The sequence below is a fragment of the Eptesicus fuscus genome, chromosome 19, assembly GCF_027574615.1.
Source record: "Eptesicus fuscus isolate TK198812 chromosome 19, DD_ASM_mEF_20220401, whole genome shotgun sequence".
NCBI lineage: Eukaryota > Metazoa > Chordata > Mammalia > Chiroptera > Vespertilionidae > Eptesicus > Eptesicus fuscus.
Window position 1 is genome coordinate 8,821,348 of NC_072491.1, and position 19,786 is coordinate 8,841,133.

General features: G+C 46.6%; 1 protein-coding gene across 1 annotated transcript in view; it reads right to left on the bottom strand.

Annotated features, from left to right (window-relative positions):
- The window catches only part of CDH17 (cadherin 17), a 75,363-nt gene that overhangs the window by 44,770 nt on the left and 10,807 nt on the right, over nucleotides 1-19,786 (bottom strand). Inside the window, exon 2 of the mRNA XM_054708357.1 lies at nucleotides 1,708-1,776. Coding sequence (XP_054564332.1) covers nucleotides 1,708-1,755 — 48 coding nt within the window. The 5' untranslated portion in view covers nucleotides 1,756-1,776. The remainder of the gene's footprint in view (nucleotides 1-1,707; nucleotides 1,777-19,786) is intronic.

Here is a 19,786-nt window from a genome sequence, read left to right on the forward strand (position 1 = left end):
GGCTCCTGCCGTCAGCCGTGCTCAGGCAGTATTTCCCACTCTAGGTAGAAATCCCACCGGAGTGAAATTCTAGAGAAGAAAATGCTATTTTTAACTTTTATCCAGGAAAAAAAATGTATGTCCTCTTCTTAGACAAAAAGCAGAAGAGCCTGTGAACATCAAATTATTGGGATAGAATCTTCTCTCTCTCTTCGATCTAGTGTTGTTTCCTAATATAAGCCCATGATTGTGAATTTAATGTTTACCTGGTTCCTGGCACTGTGCTTTGTGCTGCAGCTGCAAAGACGACTAAAACACAGTCTCTTCCTCGTGGAGGTCAGCGTCCAGATGAGTGCAGACACTGAATATTTAAAATGCTGTAGTAATGATCACCGCTAACACTTATTGAGCACTTAGACTGTGCCAGCCACTGATCTGAGGGCTTTAAAAAGGCATTATCGCAGTGAATTGCCACAGCATTCTATAAGGCAAGTCCTCTCATCAGACCCATTTCACAGGGCAGAAAACTGAGGTTCAACACAAGTCACTCACTCATGTTCCTATCACCGGTAAGCCACAGAGCCAAGTTTGAACCTAGCTCTGACTTCACCACAACCCTCTGATAATATACACTGAGTGGCCAGATTATTATGATCTCTGAACACATAATAATCTGGCCACTCAGTGCAGATATATATATATATATTAGAGGCCCGGTGCATGAATTCGTGCATGGGTGGGGTCCGGCCAGCCTGGCCAGGGGGAGGGGACATGGGCGGTTGGCCAGCCTGCCTGCTGGTCAAACTCCTGGTCGAGGGGACAATTTGCATATTAGCCTTTTATTATATAGGATATACACTGAGTGGCCAGGTCTTTGAGGATGAACTGCAGGTTATCTGCTCCCCCATCCTCCAACGCTGGGCGGAAGGCTATGGCAGTTTCAAAAGTTTAGTTCTGTACCACTCTGTGAATATTTTGAACTGTGTGGGCTCTAGGCAACTCTCTGGGTCTTGAAATTTGACATGTTATTTTTGAGTCACAGAAAAAAGGAACCAAGATTTAAGGTGAGACCATCTAGAAGCTTCCTTCTAAAGAGAAAGCAGAGGCTTCCCCATAATCTAGCTTCATGACACAAAATATGGGCAGGTGTAAGACATTTGTGAGCCGGGTGAGTGAAATCAGGTCAAGGGTTGTATTCCTTCAGGTTCCATCCAGCTCCAGCCTCTAGCCTGTCAGTCAATAGGTTTAGCTCAACATATGGCTAAAGACAAATTTAACTAGAAAACCCCAAAATAGATATGGGAAGAAAAATACTGAGCAGAGCAGGGCTGGAAGTAAATAAAATGCTTTTCTGTGTGTTTTAGTGGTTATTTTTCATGGTCAAAGTAAAAAAAAAAAAAAAAATGTCACGATTAAGGGACTTACACTAAGACCTGTATCAGTGTACTTTCAGCTGTACATGGTGGCCTAAACCTGAGCAGATAGATTTGTTTTAAAGCTTACCCAAGTGCGATTGGCTTTTAAGAGCTGAAGAGAAAGTACAGACACACGACTTGTAGCCATTTCATCAAAAATACCACCTTGGGGAAAACTGTGTCCTTGGTATGAGATTTAATTTTGGTAGACTCTTTTTTTAAAAAAAGTGATAACGATTGTTCCTCTGGTATGCAATAGAAGGATGGCAGGAAATATTTTGGTAAATAAAGAAAGAGCATGCTCTTTTCTTACCAAATAAAGTGTGAGGAGACACAAGCAGTGCAGTTGGTGGGCCAGCATGGTTTTCTTTTATTCAATCTCCTGTGAATAAACCAGAGGTCAAAGTGATTAGCTACCAGTCTGTTGAAATAAATTTTTTTTAAATGCACTCATTTTACTAATATTTCAATCACTTTATTATCTTTAGGTATTGTAGATTTTCTTGGTTCACTTAATCTTTTCTGTATAACTTTAAGTTTTTATACATTGAACATCCCACTAATATACTCAGCATAGAAAAATGGCTATTAAAATTCCAAACCACTTTAAAAATTTAGGCCCTGAAATTTTTAAATGCCTTACATTTGGATAGCTTATAATGGGACTTTTAAAAGGTAGAAGTACTGCCCCGTTTTAGCCTCCCAAATGCCCTGAGAGTTAAAGAAAGCATTTATTAAGCTCATCTATGTGGTAGATATTTTTTTGCTGGGTCATGAGGCAGCATTTTTAACTTTTTTTTTTTTTATGTTGCCCTGGCCAGAGTGGCTCAATGGTTAGGGTATGGGCCTGCACGCCAGAAGGTCACAGGTTCAATTTCAGGTCAAGGGCAGGTACCTGGGTTGCAGTTCCAGTTCCCGCCTCCGGTCGGGGTGTGTGTGGGAGGGAACCAATCTATGTGTCTCTGTCACATCATATCTATGTTTCCCTTCTATCTTTCTCTCTCCCCCTCTCCCTCCCTTCCACTCTCTCTTTTAAAAAAAAATGAAAAAAATATCCTCACTCCCCCGGTGAGGATTAAAAAACATTTTTTTTAATGTTGACATTATTGCAGACTTCCCTCTGCTTCCCCTCTTTTGGCCTTCACCATACTATTTTCTATTTCCATGGTGTATGCATATATGTTCTTTAGCTAATCCCTTCAATTTCCTCATCCAGTCACCCCAGTGGCGCCCACCAGTCTGTTCCATGTGTCCATGCTACTGGTCCCATTTTGTTCATCAGTTTATTTTGTTCATTGGATTCCACATATTAGTGAGATCATCTGGTACTTGTCTTTCTCTGACTGGCTTAACATAATATTCTCCAGTTCCATCCATGTTGTCACAAAGGGTAAGAGTTCCTTCTTTTTTACAGCTGCCGAGTATTTCACTATGTAAACATACCACAGTCTTTTTTATCTACGCATCTACTGGTGGGCTATTTCCAGACCTTGGCTATCCTATATAATAAAGAGCTAAAATGCTAATTAGACTGGACAGTGGAACAACCTTCCAGAATGACCAGTGGGCGGGTCCACGGGTCCACGAGGCAGCCAGGGCTGCGAGGGCCGAGCCCCTTGCATGAATTTCGTGCATCCAGCCTCTTGTTGTAAATAATGCTGCTATGAACATAGCGGTGCATATATTCTTTCTGATAGATGTTTCAGGATTCTTAGGGTATATTCCCAGAAGTGGAATTCCTAGCTCAAAGGCTGTTCCATTTTAAATTTTTGAGAAAACTAGAGGGTCCTTTATAAACAGAATAACAGTGGTACAGAAGACGGACTCAATCAGACAGCTTGAACTGAACCCAGCTCTCCCTGTTGTTAGTTGTGTGGCCATGGATATTCAACTTGATATCCCTGTGCCTCAGTTTCCTCAAATGGAAAATGCATAGCAATTACTCAGTAATAAATGTGTGCTCTAGGAGTTTCTCATAGGCAACATTAGGTAGGAATTGTTATTCTTCATATATTATATATGTATCTACACTAATAAAAGAGAAACATGCAAATTGACCATCACTTCACAACACCCACCAGCCAATCGGGAGTGAGTATGCAAATTAACCCAACAAAGATGTCAGCAGCCCCGCCCCCCAGCCACTCCGGGCCTCTGGGCAGCATGCATGCAGGCGTGGAGCGGCCGGGCAGGACGCCTGCTATGAGGGGGAGGGCTGGGGGCAGAGGGAGCTATAGGAGCAGTGCTCCAGCCAGAGCGAAGACGGAAGGCGGCAGCCAGAGTGAAGGCCTGCGTCCCGGGTGCCGGAGGAAAACCGGTGCTGGCAGCCAGGGGAAGGAAGGCCTATTGCACGAATCTTCGAGCAACAGGCCTCTAGTACGTATATAAAGAAATTGAGGTTCAAAGTTAAGCAATTCGCCTAATGAAGTGATCCTGCCAGGCTTACAACCAGATCTGTCAGATCTCAAAGTCCAAAACCTCTTTGATTCTTTCTACTGTACTCTATATCGCGTGATAGCTGCAGGGAAGTAGATATAGTCACAGAGAGGTGGAGATATAAAATGTATACATGCTATATAAATTAAGTACCTTGCCCCAAGATTCTACAGCTATTTTAAGGAAGAGCCTAGACTAAAACCCTACTGAACAAATTCTTTGAATGTTGCAAAATTAGCTTTTGCCTCAGAATTAATTTGGTTGATGTGTCCAAACATCATTGTAGAATTGGCTCGTTTTGTTAAACACAAAAGTGATATATCTCTACTGCTTTGGACTGCTTTTGTGGTTTGAAAACACATAGAAACGAATAATGATCCCAGGTTCTAGCATATTGGATTATAAAATAGATGTAAAAAAAATAAGTTGCTATTCTTAAGTCTAATTAGGTGGGTGTTTTTTATATTAGCAAAATGAACATGATCAGCGGTCACCAATATTTGCTTAAGAAAGTAAAAATATAGCCCAGCTGGTGTGGCTCAGTGGTTGAGCATCGACCTATGAACCAGGAGGTCACGGTTCAATTCTGGGTCAGGGCACATGCCCGGGTTGCAGGCTTGATCCCCAGAGTGGGGGGCGTGCAGGAGGTAGCCGATCAATGATTCTCTCTCATCGCTGATGTTTCTATCTCTCTCTCCCTCTCCCTTTCTCTCTGAAATCAATATATATATTGATTATATTGATTTAATATATATTGAATATATATATTAAAAAGGAAAGTAAAAATATAGACAATAATAACACATTTGGAGATCTTTTTCTTCAAACTCCTCCGTACAAGATTTTCCCAATGCTGGTCTCCACTCACTCCAGCCTTATCTCCCACTCCCTTCCCACACCCAGGGAGCCCTACACCCAGATGGACTTTGCGCCCTGAGTTTTCCTCTGCCCCTGCTTTGGCACTCGCTGTTCTCCCCACCCAACACCAGGCCCCACCCAGAGTCAGTGGACAATTAATATTTGCTCCATGAAGTTCGATTGAGAGGATCCGTCCTCACCTCTACTTCTACTTCTCATATCTTATCATCAGCTCCAAAGTATTCGTGTATTTGAAAAGCATTGAACTGTTATAACAAGCTCCGATAATGCTCCAGATCCTATGCTAAGAAGTAGGGTCCCAAAATAAGAGCACGGTGTCTGTCTTCGTGGCGCTGGAACGGAAATCCCACTTCCTTCACGAACTCATCCCTGATTTCCAGCCAGAAGTATCTTCTCAGAGCCCCTCCTGCCCACATCTTACTTTTCATGTGTATCTACACGTCTGTGTTATTGCCTCGACGAGGAAATAAGACCCTCCAAGGCAAAGGCCTGACTTCAAAAATTATTTCTTAACTTCTTACAGCTCTTCACACTATGCCTTGCCTATAGTAAGCCCTCAGCAGATGCTTGTTAAAGTCTAACATTTGTGATTGTCCAACATGGATATCCTATTGATGTGTCCCATCTATAAGAGAATAGATTTCAGATTAAACATAAAGTGTTAAAGGAAACTAACTTGAGATTTAAAGATGTATTCTGATACAGAGTAATGAATATTTACTTGTTGACAAAAGGATTGTTTTATTTTGTTTTTTAATCCTCACCCAAGGATATGTTTTTATTGATTTTTCAGAGAGAGAGAGACAGAGAGACATCCATGTCAGAAACATCAATTGGTTGCCTCCTGTATTCGATGCACCAACAACTGGAGCATACATACACTAACAAATATCTGCTTGTAAATAGGTTAAGAACTGGATAATATACACTGAGTGACCAGATTATTATGATCTCTGAACACATAATAATCTGGCCACTCAGTGTATATCTATATATATATTAGAGGCCCGGTGCATGAATTCATGCATGGGTGGGGTCTGGCCAGCCTGGCCAGGGGCAGGGGACATGAGCAGTTGGCTGGCCTGCCTGCTGGTCGAACTCCTGGTCAAGGGGACAATTTGCATATTAGCCTTTTATTATATAGAATATACACTGAGTGGCCAGATTATTATGCGTTCAGAGATCATCATCATCTGGCCACTCAAAGTATATCAGCTCACCTTGAACTGACTTTCCTTTTAGTATTTTTAATCTTCCAAATGCATATCATCTGAATGATAGAAAAGCAAATAAAAATAAAATAAATGCCTTATTTTAGTCAGATGCTCAGACAGGCCACCTGTTGGGGTGTCTTGATTGAATCTAAAAAGTAAAAGCAGCAATGCCCTTATCCTTTATTTTGTCATTTACATTTAGTCTTATCCCTCCCAGAAGGGCCTCCAATGAGAAATGGAAGGCATTGCTCTCCAGTGCGGTGCCCAGGGTTCCATGCTTTATTTGCAGACAAAGCTCCTGCACAATGATGCGATTGTTGAGAGCATGAACCCCGGCTTTAGGCTGGCTGGTGTGGATCCTGGCTCCTCCACAGACTCATGTCTGTCTATCCATAAGGCAGGAATAATAATAGTACCTACTTTTGAGAGTTATGGGACTCCGTGAATTAATACTTCTAACCGTGTTTGCCAAATGAAAATTCATTCTGCCACCCAAGTTTGCTTAGACACAACCTTAAACATTGCCTGCAGGTGTTTCCTTTCTCAATGCCCAGCTTTCTGTGGCTCCAAGCATGAGATTGCTTCATTTTTTTTTAATTTTTTGAGGAAACGCCATACTGTCTTCCACAGTGGCTGCACCAGTCTGCATTCCCACCAGCAGTGCAAGAGGGTTCCTTTTTCTCCTCATCCTCCCCAGCACTTGTCGTTTGTTGATTTGTTTACGATAGCCATTCTGACAGGTGTGAGATGGTACCTCATTGTCGTTTTGATTTGCATCTCTCAGATGATTAGTGACTTTGAGCATCTTTTCATATGTCTCTTGGCCTTCTATATGTCCTCTTTCGAAAAGTGTCTGTTTAGGTCCTTAGCCCATTTTTTTATTGGATTGTTTATCTTCCTTTTGTTAAGTTGTATGAGTTCCCTGTAAATGTTGGAGATTAAGCCCTTATCAGAAATATCATTGGCAAATATGTTCTCCCATGCAGTGGGCTTTCTTGTTGTTTTGTTGATGATTTCTTTTGCTGTGCAAAAGCTTTTTATTTTGATGTAGTCCCATTTGTTTATTTTCTCCTTAGTTTCCATTGTCCTAGGAGCTGTATTGAAGATATTGCTACAACAAATGTCTGCTATTTTGCTACCTATGGCTTCTTCTAAGATTTTTATCATTTCCCATCTTACATTTAAGTCCTTTATCCATTTTGAGTTTATTTTCGTGTATGGTATAAGTTGGTGGCCTAGTTTCATTTTTTTTTTGCAAGTATCTGTCCAGTTTTCCGAACACAATTTGTTGAAGAGACGTCTTGACTCCATTGTATGCTCTTGCCTCCTTTGTCAAATATTAATTGAGCATAATGGCTTGTGTCAATTTCTGGGTTCTCTGTTCTGTTCTACTGGTCTATATGTCTGTTCTTGTGCCAGTACCAGGCAGTTTTGAGAACAGTGGCTTTGTAATATAGCTTGATATCTGGTATTGTGATTCCTCCAACATTGTTCTTCTTTCTCAAGATTGCTGCAGCTATTTGGGGTCTTTTTTTTATTTTTTATTCCAGATGAATTTTTGGAGAATTTGTCCTAGGTCTTTGAAATATGTCATTGGTATTTTAATGGGGGTTGCGTTGAATTTATAGATTGCTTTGGGTAGTATGAACATTTTAATGATGTTAATTCTACCAATCCAAGAACATGGTATATTCTTCCATTTGTTCATGTCTTCCTCTAGCTCTTTTTTCAGCGTCAAAAAAATTAAAAATGGAACTGCCATTTGACCAAGTAATACCACTTCTAGGAATATATCCCAAGAAAACAGAAAGGTGCCCCTATGTTCATAGCAGCACAATTTACAATTGCTAAGATTTGGAAACAACCTAAGTGCCCATCAGCAGATGAGTGGATTAGAAACTATGGTACATCTACACAATGGAACACTATGCTGCTGTAAAAAAGAAGAAATTCTTACCATTTGCAACAGCATGGATGGAACTGAAGAGCATTGTGCTAAGTGAAATAAGCCAGTCAGTGAAAGATAAATACCACATGATCTCACTCATTTGTGGAATATAAAGAACATTATAAACTGTTGAACAAAAATAGATACAGAGGCAAAGAAGCACCAAACAGGCTGTCAAACTACAGCGGGAAGGCAGGAGAGGGTTGGAGGGCTAAGAGATCAACCAAAGGACTTGTATGCATGCATATAAGCATAACTAATGGACATAAGACACTGGGGTGGGGAGGGTTGAGGGCAAGTGCGAGGGGAGGGGAGGCCGGGGGAAGGTCAATGGGGGGAAAAAAAGGAGATATGTGTACTACTATTTGTAATACCTCAAACAATAAAATAAATAAAATTATCTTACCTTATAATAGAGAAACATGCAAATTGACCGCACCTCCGCTATGCCCATGATTGGGCCTGCCAGAGGCTGGGGGCGGGACTCCGGGTGGCCCATCCGGCCGTTGGGAAAACCAAGATGGCTGCGCCCAATCCTGTAAGTTCCGTGGATCGTGGATCCGCATGGCGATCGCCACGGGGGGCGTGTCCCGGCCGAGCCCGGCGCTCCCCGGGTGTCCGCATGGCGATCGCCACTCGGGGGGCGTGTCGGGGCCGAGCCCGGCGCTCTGTGGGTGTCCCGGGGGCGATCTCCACCCAGGGGGGCGTGTCCGGGCCGAGCCCGGCGCTCCCCGGGTGTCAGCATGGCGATCGCCACCCGGGGGGCGTGTCCGGGCCGAGCCCGGCGCTCCGTGGGTGTCCCGGGGGCGATCGCCACCCGGGGGGCGTGTCCGGCCGAGCCCGGCGCTCCCCGGGTGTCCGCATGGCGATCGCCACCCGGGGGGCGTGTCCGGCCGAGCCCGGCGCTCCCCCGGTGTCCGCATGGCGATCGCCACCCGGGGGGCGTGTTTGGGCCGAGCCCGGCGCTCTGCGGGTGTCCCGGGGGCGATCGCCACCCGGGGAGCATGTCCGGGCCGAGCCCGGCGCTCTGCGGGTGTCCCGGGGGCGATCGCCACCCGGGGGGCGTGTCCGGCCGAGCCCGGCGCTCCCCGGGTGTCCGCATGGCGATCGCCACCCGGGGGGCGTGTCCGGCCGAGCCCGGCGCTCCCCGGGTGTCCGCATGGCGATCGCCACCCGGGGGGCGTGTCCGGCCGAGCCCGGCGCTCCCCGGGTGTCCGCATGGCGATCGCCACCCGGGGGGCGTGTCGGGGCCGAGCCCGGCGCTCTGTGGGTGTCCCGGGGGCGATCGCCACCCGGGGGGCGTGTCGGGGCCGAGCCCGGCGCTCTGTGGGTGTCCCAGGGGCGATCGCCACCCGGGGGGCGTGTCCGGGCCGAGCCCGGCGCTCCCTGGGTGTCAGCATGGCGATCGCCACCCGGGGGGCGTGTCCGGCCGAGCCCGGCGCTCCCCCGGTGTCCGCATGGCGATCGCCACCCGGGGGGCGTGTCCGGGCCGAGCCCGGCGCTCTGTGGGTGTCCCTGGGGCGATCGCCACGCGGGGGGGCGTGTCCGGGCCGAGCCCGGCGCTCCCTGGGTGTCCGCATGGCGATCGCCACCCGGGGGGCGTGTCCGGGCCGAGCCCGGCGCTCCGTGGGTGTCCCGGGGGCGATCACCACCCGGGGGGCGTGTCCGGGCGAGCCCGGCGCTCCCTGGGTGTCCGCATGCTGATTGCCACCCGGGGGGCGTGTCCGGGCAGAGCCCGGTGCTCCGCGGGTGTCCGCATGGCGATCGCCACCCGGGGGGCGTGTCCTGCCGAGCCCGGCGCTCCCTGGGTGTCCGCATGCTGATCGCCACCCGGGGGGGCATGTCCGGGCCGATCCTGGCGCTCCCTGGGTGTCCGCATGGCGATCGCCACCCGGGGGGGGGCGTGTCCGGGCAGAGCCCGGTGCTCCCTGGGTGTCCGGGTTGACAAAAGCTTTCCACATCTCTGTTTATTCTTTTGAATCCATAAAACGACCTTAAAAAAAGCATCGGGGCCAGCTAAGAAAGAATGCACTTTCTGGCCAGAGCACGCAGGATTCTTTTGCACAACAGGTTAAAGGGAGCAGAGCTGGCACAGTGGGAATGGCCCTGGTGCCCTATGAGGAGACTGGGGGAATGGGGTTGCCGAAATTCCATAAGCCTCTTGCCACCTTCTCCTTTGCAAACCACACCATCCAGATCCACTAGGACTGGAGGCAACTGGGAATCACAGCCGTGATTTGGGACATGGTAAGCAAATCTTGAGGGGCCTCTGAAAACACCTGCAACTGATTATAAGACTGGTCTTTATTTAAAAAGAAATAAAAGAACAGCTTTGTTGAGATATAACCCATATACTGTACATGTCACCTAAAGTGTACAATGAACTGGTTTTTTAAAGTAAATTCAGAGTGGTACAACCATCACCATGCTCAATTTTTAAATATCTTCATGACCCATCCCCTCCAAAAAAAACTTCTACCCACTGGAATCACTTTCCTGATCATCTTCCCCAAAATAGATTGCACTTTAAAGGTGGGTAAAGGAAAGTTGAGGGAAGTTAAAACACTGCACAAAGGATATTGTAAGATGACAAAGCCCAAAGTGAAGATCATGTGTTTTCTTTAAAATATATATATATTTTTAAAATTTCAGAAAGGGAGAGGGAGAGAGAGATAGAAACATCAATGATAAGAATCACTGATCAGCCGAAACTGGTTTGGCTCAGTGGATAAAGCGTTGGTCTGTGGACTGGAAGGTCCCAGGTTCGATTCCGGTTAAGGGCATGTACATTGGTTGAGGGCACATACCCCGGTGGGGGGTGTGCAGGAAGCAGCTGGTAGATGTTTCTCTCTCATCGATGTTTCTAGCTCTCTATCCCTCTCCCTTCCTCTCTGTGAAAAATCAATAAAATATATTTAAAAAAAAAAAAAAAGAATCACTGATCAGCTGCCGCCCACAGGCCCCCTACTGGGGATTGAGCCCGAAACCCAGGCATGTGTGCCCCTGATCAGAATCAAACCTGGACTCTTCAGTCCACAGGCCGATGCTCTCTCCATTAAGCCAAACTGACCAGGGCCATGTGTTTTCTTCAAGTTCTGCGTGGTTGTAATGGTCCCCAAATCTATACTAATAAAAGGGTAATATGCTAATTAGAGTGGTTGTCTTCCGGACATCTTTCCAGACAAAGCCGCAGTGGCTACAGAGGCCAAGGCTCAGGCAGCCATAACCAGCTGCAGTGGCAGCAGCATTGGGGTTATGGGGGTGGTGCCTCCAGAGGGAGGCCAGACGGGGGGCCAAGGCACAGGCAGTTTGGGGTGATCAGGCTGATAGGGGAGGGCAAGGTAGGGGCAATCAGGCTGGCAGGAGATCAAGGTAGGGGCGAGCAGGCAGGCAGGCAGTGGGGTTAGGGACAATCAGGCAGGCAGGCAGGTGAGTGGTTAGGAGCCAGCGGTTCCAGATTGTGAGAGGGATGTCCGACTGCTGGAAGTTGGACATCCCCTGAGGGGTTCCAGATTGAAGAGGGTGCAGATTGGGCTGAGGGGCACCCCCCCCCCACCCCCCCTCCCACCAGTGCACGAATTTCGTGCACCGGGCCCCTAGTTTTAAAAAAGAATAAGCACCCTTTATAGCCAACATCCCCACAGCCAACCACATCAACGCTAGGATTATGCCAGGAGAGGACTTTGGCCTCTCCAACAAGTTTTGCCTGGACATAATTCCACGGAATGAATATCACATCCTGGATCCTAAGGCTGCTGGGAGGAAACCATCGTTTATAACTAAAATTGCCTAACACCACCCAACCATACGTACTTGATAAGAGTCCCTCACGAACACTACTTGGGAAAGGACTGGAGTCGCTTTTACGATAATTCAGTGACATTTTATCTCAACTCCCTAAAATAATTGGTCCAATCATCTGCTTGGAATTTTTGCTATGTGTCAGGGTTTCCCCCAGATTCAAAGACTAAATTCAGACAGTTTCTACAGCAACTATCTGAGAGGCCAAGCATATCCTTAGCAACACAGGTCAAAGGTTTGGAGGGAAAAGGCGGGGGGGCAGGGGGAATTTTGAAAAGCCGCCACCACTTGTTTTGACCATGGGCCACTAACAAATAGGGGACCAGAGCTGGTAGTCTTGCTGTTTACAGCTGATGCTTTCATTAAAGTCACACCGCCCACAAAACACTGACATTCCTCCGCGTCCTCAATCTGTGCTCAGGCAGAGTAACAACACAAAGGCGACTAACATTTATTGAAAACCATTTGCCACATACATGCTGAGACTTCTATGTGAATTACCTTATTGATTTCTCATAAGAACCCTATGAAGCAGGTACTATTAAAATTTAGCTCTTAAAGATCAAAAATCAAAATGTGAGGGTCAAAGGAAGTTAGACTTGCCCAAGATCACCCTGCCTGGCTAATTCCACACCTATGCTTTCATTCATATAGTATTCTCCCTCTGAAGGTACAAACATCATATCACCACCTGATACCACTTTATTTGTTACATATCTTTCCAGAAATTCAATAAAGTTATCATTTTTCACTCAATGGCGGCTCTTCCTCTGCAGATGCTGACATGACTCCCCTTCTCAGAGGAGCATCACGCAGGAGGTTTAGCTCCTACAGCACATATATTTCTCCTCATTTCCCTTCTGACCTTCATCTCAGCAGTCTCCCCCTTTTAAAAAAAATTTTTATTGATTTTAGAGAGGAAGAGAGAGATAGAAACATCAATGATGAGAGAGAATCATCGATCAGCTGCCTCCTACACTCCCCTGACTGGGGAATCGAACCTTGACCGCCTGGTTCATAGGTCAATGCTCAACCACTGAGCCACCTTAGCTGGGCCCATTGTTTAATCAAGCCAAGTGCTTTGGGTTGAATAGTGTCCCCCTCCAAAAAAGGAACTCCTCATACGTTGGAGTTCTAACTTCCAAGTACCTCAGACTACGATCTTATTTGGAGATGGGGTCTTTACAGAGGTGATGAAGTTAAAATTAAGTCGTTAGGGTGGGCCCTGATCCAATGTGACTGGAGTCCTCATAAAAAAAAGGCAAATGTGGATCCAGAAATGGGCCTCGAGTGAAGACGATGTGCAGAGACATAGGGGGAAGACAGCCATCCATAAGCCTAGGGGAGAAGCCTGCAAAAGATCCTCACGGCCCCAGAAGGAACCAACCCTGCTGACAGCTGGATTTTGACTTCCAGCCTCCAGATGGGTGAGACAATACATTTCTGCTGGTTAAGCCACTTCACCGGTTAGAGCAGCCCTTGCAAACTAATACACAAAGAAACTCTAGTTTTCCCTGAGAAAGATGCTGCTATCCCAGGATAGAGGTAGTCTGGGTGGAGCTTTATTCAGCTACTAGAGGCCCAATGCACAAAATTCGTGCAAGCGCCTTGGCCCCACGCACCGCCCCCACCCCCGCCCCCACCGCCACCACGGCCAGGGGCCTCTACTGCCTCTGCTGTGGCCCCCACCCGCTGCACTTTGTCCAGAAGGAAGGACATCTGGAAGGACATCCAGTCTAATTAGCATATTACACTTTCATTATTATAGATTATACATGCAGCACCCACAGCACCCCAGGGGGGCCGCTTGAAGGTTGGTTGATTTTCCTGTTGGGCTCCAACTCTCCCAAGAGGCATTTTCAGACAGTCCTGTCACTTCCGCATTTGTCTGAGTGAGGACAGGGAATTCTTCTGTCCCACGTCTCAAAACTTGTAAGTAACTCAGTACACAAGCATCGATTTTTTTCCCCCTTATAAAAAACTAAGTTATAGACAAGCTTTAAATAGAGTCAGTTATTTCTCATCATTTTTTGTTTTGTTTTGTTTTGAAATATATTTTTATTGATTTCAGAGAGGGAGAGAGAGATAGAAACATCAATGATGAGAGAGAATCATTGATTGGCTGCCTCCTGCACACCCCTCACTGGGGATCAAGCCTGTAACCCGGCATGTGCCCTTGACCGGAATCGAACCCAAGACCCTTTAGTCTGCAGGCCTACACTCTATCCACTGAGCCAAACCGGCTAGGGCTCATCCTTTTTGCTTTTTTAAAAAAAAATCCATTAAGGGCTTGGAATTAAATTAATTAATTTTCTTCTAAAATTGAGCCATGCATTTCTAAAGAACAATGAAGGCGCAGAAAGAGAGGACTGCAAAATTTGTTTTCAAATATCACAGGGGATGTGGGTGGGGAAGGATGGGACTGGAATTCATAACACCACCAGCACCAAGCAGCACCAAATACCCTGGGTGCCATTTTTCCACCTCTGCATTGCATATTATAAATTATAAAGCGAGACCAGATATGAATCAAGAGCAGATTAAAAGCTCACGCACACCGTTGTTCACCAAGGAAGGTTCAGACCATCACGCCCCTTTTGGCCTCACTCACAAATCTCTGGCCCCATCGCTATCACTTAAGGTTTAGACAAATCACAGGGGATCAGACCAACTGGCACCTTTGACAAATTAGAGACCCAATTAAAGTGGCCATTAATAAGCTAGAAACAGGCCGACATAAAATCAGCGCTGCTGCCTCCCACTTCAGGCTGATTAGGAGGGAAGGAAGAAGGAAAGGAGGGGTGGATGTGCCCCCTCAAACTCACACCAGACACGCCTACCGTGATGTCAAACACACGCGACACCTCAACCCTGAATGGAAGGGTCGTCCAGACTAGGTCAAAGGGAAGGGAAGACCCACATGGGTCCAACAGATGGCTACTCTGCCAGGGTGCTTCCCTGACCGCCTACACGGGTTGGCAATGAATCCCCTGGGGTGTGCGGGCTTATCGCGCAGAAACCCTGGGAGGGGGCAGGCAAAGGACTCTTTCCTCCCTATCAAGCAGAACATCACAAGGGCTTCCCGGGACTCAAGAGGAGGGTAGGAATCACTGTTCCTCGTAACAGGCACCTTAATTATTTTTGACAGTTTCTTCATGTATTACACAGCATCTCTTTGTATGATAAAGTGTACAGATGAGCATTTTGTCACATCCGGGCCTTAGAAATTCAGTATGAGGCAAATCCAAATTAGACCCCATCCTCCTGGGTTTCGATACTGAGATTTAAAGAAAAGGGAAGAAAAAAACCACAACACTTTCTATAATACTAGTTCCTTTATAAGGTGAACCCGAGGCAAGATTCCAATGACAAAAATGTGCCATGGGGTTCAAGGGTGGCAGGTTAACTTTCTGATTTCTTTAATTTAATCAAGACCAACAACTGGGATGGGCAAGAGAGTAAGGGGGAAATAAGTTACTTCCAGCTTATTGAGGGGTCGCATCCCATATGACATCTCACTCATGAGCTAGTTCTTTATCATTAAAACTTCAAAAATAGCTAGCGTTTTGTGAGCATTTAAGTTAAGCACATTGGACAACTTATTTCATATCCCGATTCTATAAAGTAGGTCCTGTTGACATCCTACAGGGCAGGAACCAAACCCAGGGAGGTGAGGGAGGTCGAACTGCCAAGACCAAGCACAGGGCCCTCCATGTGAGGAAGATGTGTCCATCTTTTGTTTAAACATTCTTGCTGTTGTTGTTGTTAATCCTCAACCCGAGGATAATTTTCCATTGATTTTTAAAGAGAGTGGAAGGGAGGGCAAGAGACACAGAGAGAGAAACATCGATGTGAGAGAGACACATCGATTGGTTGCCTCCCGCACGGGCCCTTACCAGGGCCAGAGATTGGGCCTGCAACCGAGGTACGTGCCCTTGACCAGAATCGAACCCGAGACTCTTCAGTCTGTGGGCTGACACTCTGTCCACTGAGCAAAACTGGCTAGGGCTAAACATTAAGAGCATAAATCTACCATCTTGACTTCTCTTTGTTTCTTGATTCAGAATATCACGAATAAGAAAATTCAATATGTCAGTTTTACAGAATATTTTCAGAGAAATTAAGTTTTCTTGGTGCTATATATAGCTTGTATGGCTTGGTTTCTTACGTATGCTTAAGTGAAAAATCAAGTTTAGTATAATTAATACCTCAGCCGCTGAATGGCTAACTGCTTTTGGTAACAGTTCTTGTACCTAAGGAAACATTCCTGTTTGTTCTCACAAGGAACATAGGTAGAGAGATATTCCTCAAACTCCAAAGGATGCCACACCCATACCTCACCAGAGGGGCTTTGAAATACCTCATAAAGAAGTAAATCCCAACTGTTGCATCATTCTCTGATATTGTTGGATCCCACTTCCATAACGTAGAATTAGTTGCTCACTTATACAATAAAGGTATAATTACTGTAGCGTGATAGGTTTCCGTCCTTCTTCCCTGGAGAACAAAACAGCAACTTCTCAACTTGACCCGAGTCACCTAACTTGAACTTCCTCATGGAAAGGAGAGCTCACAGCACTGAGGCCCTTCCTTGCTTCTCTGATTTATTCTCACAACCCCTTGCGTCGGCCGTGTCTCCATTTGATAGATGAGAAAACCAAGGTTCAGAGGGTTCAAGCAATGTGCTCCGTGCCTGCCGGCTGGCAAATCATAAAACCGGCCTAACCCACTGCCCAACCCAGAAGACTCATGAGCGATACGCCCTGTGAACCGTGATAAACTTTCATTCAGTGAAAGACTCATTTTGTTCCCTGAGGGGAGCCGAATGCGTTCATTTGCCTTGTCATCTAAACGTGTACCCTCTTCTTTCCAGTTATTTCTCACTTGCCCTCTACGTTTTTGAGGAAAAATAAAGACAAGCCAGTATCAAAGAATGCATTGTCCTCCCAATCTCCTGCACCCCATCCCCTATCGCAGAGGGCATCTGTCCCCAGAAAGTCACCGTAAGAGAGAAAAAACGGAAACAGAGGGAGGGACTGGCTCTCCGGAGGCACCGGAAGGCCGTATGTGACTTGACATCTCCAAAGAGTCACCCATTCCCAGATGCTGCGCCCACCAGGGAGGCTGCGAAGGAGGCCAGAAGCCAGCGACACACACATCAGGCCCAGCTTCCCCAAAGGTGAAAGCAGGTCTGTCGCTCTGTTTTCAATTCTTATTCCAGTACTTTTACTTATTATTTATTTTCTTTTTAAAGACCATGTTCTTTGTTTTCTTGTCTTTTAAAAAACTATAGTTGGCCCTGGCTGGCTTGGCTCAGTGGATAGAGCGTCGGCCTGCAGACTGAGGGGTCCCAGGTTCGATTCCAGCCAAGAGCACATGCCTGGGTTGCGGGCTCAATCCCCAGTGGGGGGTGTGTGCGGGAGGCAGCCGATCAATGATTCTCTCTCATCATTGATGTTTCTATCTCTCTCTCTCTCCTTCTCCCTTCCTCTCTGAAATCAATAAAGAAATATATTTATATAAAAAAGGAAAATATATGCATTTGAGATAAAAACCTAGTATTTTATAGAAAGATATAGAGAATGTAGATAGATGACAGACAGGTAGGTAGATAGACTAAATTTTAAAAATAAAAATAAAAAACTATAGTTGACAAGCAATTTTATACTAGTTTCAGGGATACAACATAGTGACTCAACATGTATGTACCTCACAAAATGATCATCGCCATCAGTCTAGTAACCCCTCGTCAGCACCATAGTTATTAGGAGATTCCTGACTATGTTCCCTGTGCTACACATTGCATCCCCACGACTTATTTTTATAACTGGAAGAAAGGCCTCATACCTCTCTCCTCCCCTCTGTGTCCCAGCCGTAAGGATTCCACACAGCACCTCGTTCTCTGAGGAATAGTTAGAATGCTCAGGTTTTGAAGAGCACATCTGAGCGAAGACACCTTGGGAGAGTGAGATCCCAACCCCAGTTCCTAGGAGACGAGAAGCAGAGCATCTAGGGGCTAGGCACGTCCGTCTTCCCATCACACAGAGTGGCTGTGATACTTACTTAAACACCCCTCACCTCCACCTTGCCTCGATTCCACTGTCAAGTTTGACTCAGCCGCAGCCGCTTCATCCAATGAAGTTATGAGAGGTGGGTGAGTGGAAAGAAAGCGCTTAAGAAATGGTGCTCGGGAAGCAAAACTTGTCCTCCCGGGAATCAACTTCCCTTCCCAGCAACACTCCACAGCCCGACCTCAAGGGACAAACTTGTCCAGCGACTTCTTACGTGCCCTGCTCCACCATGTATGTTGCCATTCCCGAAGAAATACGTTATCCACAGAGCTAAGACGTGTCAGCTCTTACCTTTCTGTGGGCAAATAACCACGCAGCTGTTGAGACTCTGGCTGGGACTTCAGGTTCTCCCAGGGGAGCAGGCCGTCTGCACTGCTCTGCCTCCCCCGAGGCCGCTCCCTTCCCCTGCAGTCAAACATTAACCACTGGCTGCTGCACGGATCTCAGGAGCCATCCGATGTCATAAACCCTATTACTACCGTCACTCCGGGAAAGAACTCGGTTTGCACCCAAAGAAGCTCATTCACAGCGGATACACCTCAAAGCGCGCTTCTGAGTTTTCTGAATGTAGATAATACACGAGAAGACAAGGAGAAGGTGAAGCATAAAAACTCCCTGTGTACTCAACTCTCTCTAGAGTATGAGCTCCAGGACCTCAAAGACGGCGTTTCACGCATCTTCTGCACCACCACCCCAGCACGTAACAGGGTTGGCACAGAAAACTCAACGGACAAACATCTGAGCAGATTCCATTTCAAACACAAGAGCGCAGGATGCCAGGTCTGAGCCACGGGGCTGTTCATCGAAAAGCGGCCGCAAGACACAGAGGAAATGACTCAGAAAGCACAACAAAGACACGACCCGGCTGCACCTGTTTCTGAGGTCCCAGGGCGCCTTCGAAGTCTGCAAGAAGCAGCCAGGAGTCGCCTTCGCTTAAAACACAAGCCGAGCCCTTTGTGGTGGGGAAACTGTTTCAGGACAGGACTGCTGTCTGTCCAGCAAGCTGGACTCGGGCCAGAACAGAGGTTGCTTTCAGCAAACCGCCCCCCCACCCCACCCCAGACACTGATTGTAATTGACGTTCATTCTGACATAAATCAGCTCTCCTCCCTCGCCTCCTGTTAGGAGCTGGTTCCTGGAACAGGTTTTGTCCTGAACTGGCCAATCACCTACAGTAATTGACCGGACGTGGTAGCACTCACGAATGAGTACCATGACTATCGCCACTTGGCCCTCTATAATTCTTTGGCACCTGCCACGCTGTGTAAGGATCCATTTCTTCTTGCTTTGTATATAAATTTCCCTTTATAAACTCTTATTAATTATCAGACCAGACAGCCTCTTTCTTCAGTCTTTCCCTGTCTCCTGCTTACAGAGCTAGGCTGTCAGACTCAGGGCTTTTCCCTGTGTCTGCGCGAAGGAATATCCTTTTCCTCACAATTCTGAGAATGGATTCACCTATCCAGAAGTTACTTTTTTCCACTCAAAATGAGATCTCCGATTAAACAATGAAAGCCAACAGCTCCAGATTTCTTAAGTCAAGGCCTCTTTTAGACGGATTTCTGATTCCCACCTGTCAGTCACTCTGGGAATCCACACTGAAGAGAAGAATCAATGTTATTTTTCTGTCCCATGTGTTACCTGTCACCATGTTTTCGTTGACCTTCTGCTATTCATTTCTGGGCTTCTCCTGAGCTGTGCTGTGTTTTCCACAAGAGCACAGCCCCCTGTAGAGATGGGCTTCCTCCTTCCCAGATCCCTTGAGAGGACCTCACGATTACTCTAAGCCTCATTTATCCTGAGGATCCTGAAAGTGAAACCACCTAATTGCGTGCAGTGGTCAACACACACCGGGTGGACCAGCAGGCCCAGGAAGGATCCTTCCTCCTCTGTCTTACTGCCAACATAACTATGTTTAGGGAGATGAGGTCAAGCGAGGCTAAGCCAGTCTCCAATTCTTAACACCTGGGTTTTCCCATTTGCTGAATAAATTGACCTTGTTCTATAAAATCAAATAGCTTCCACCTGTGGGTTTCACATCCT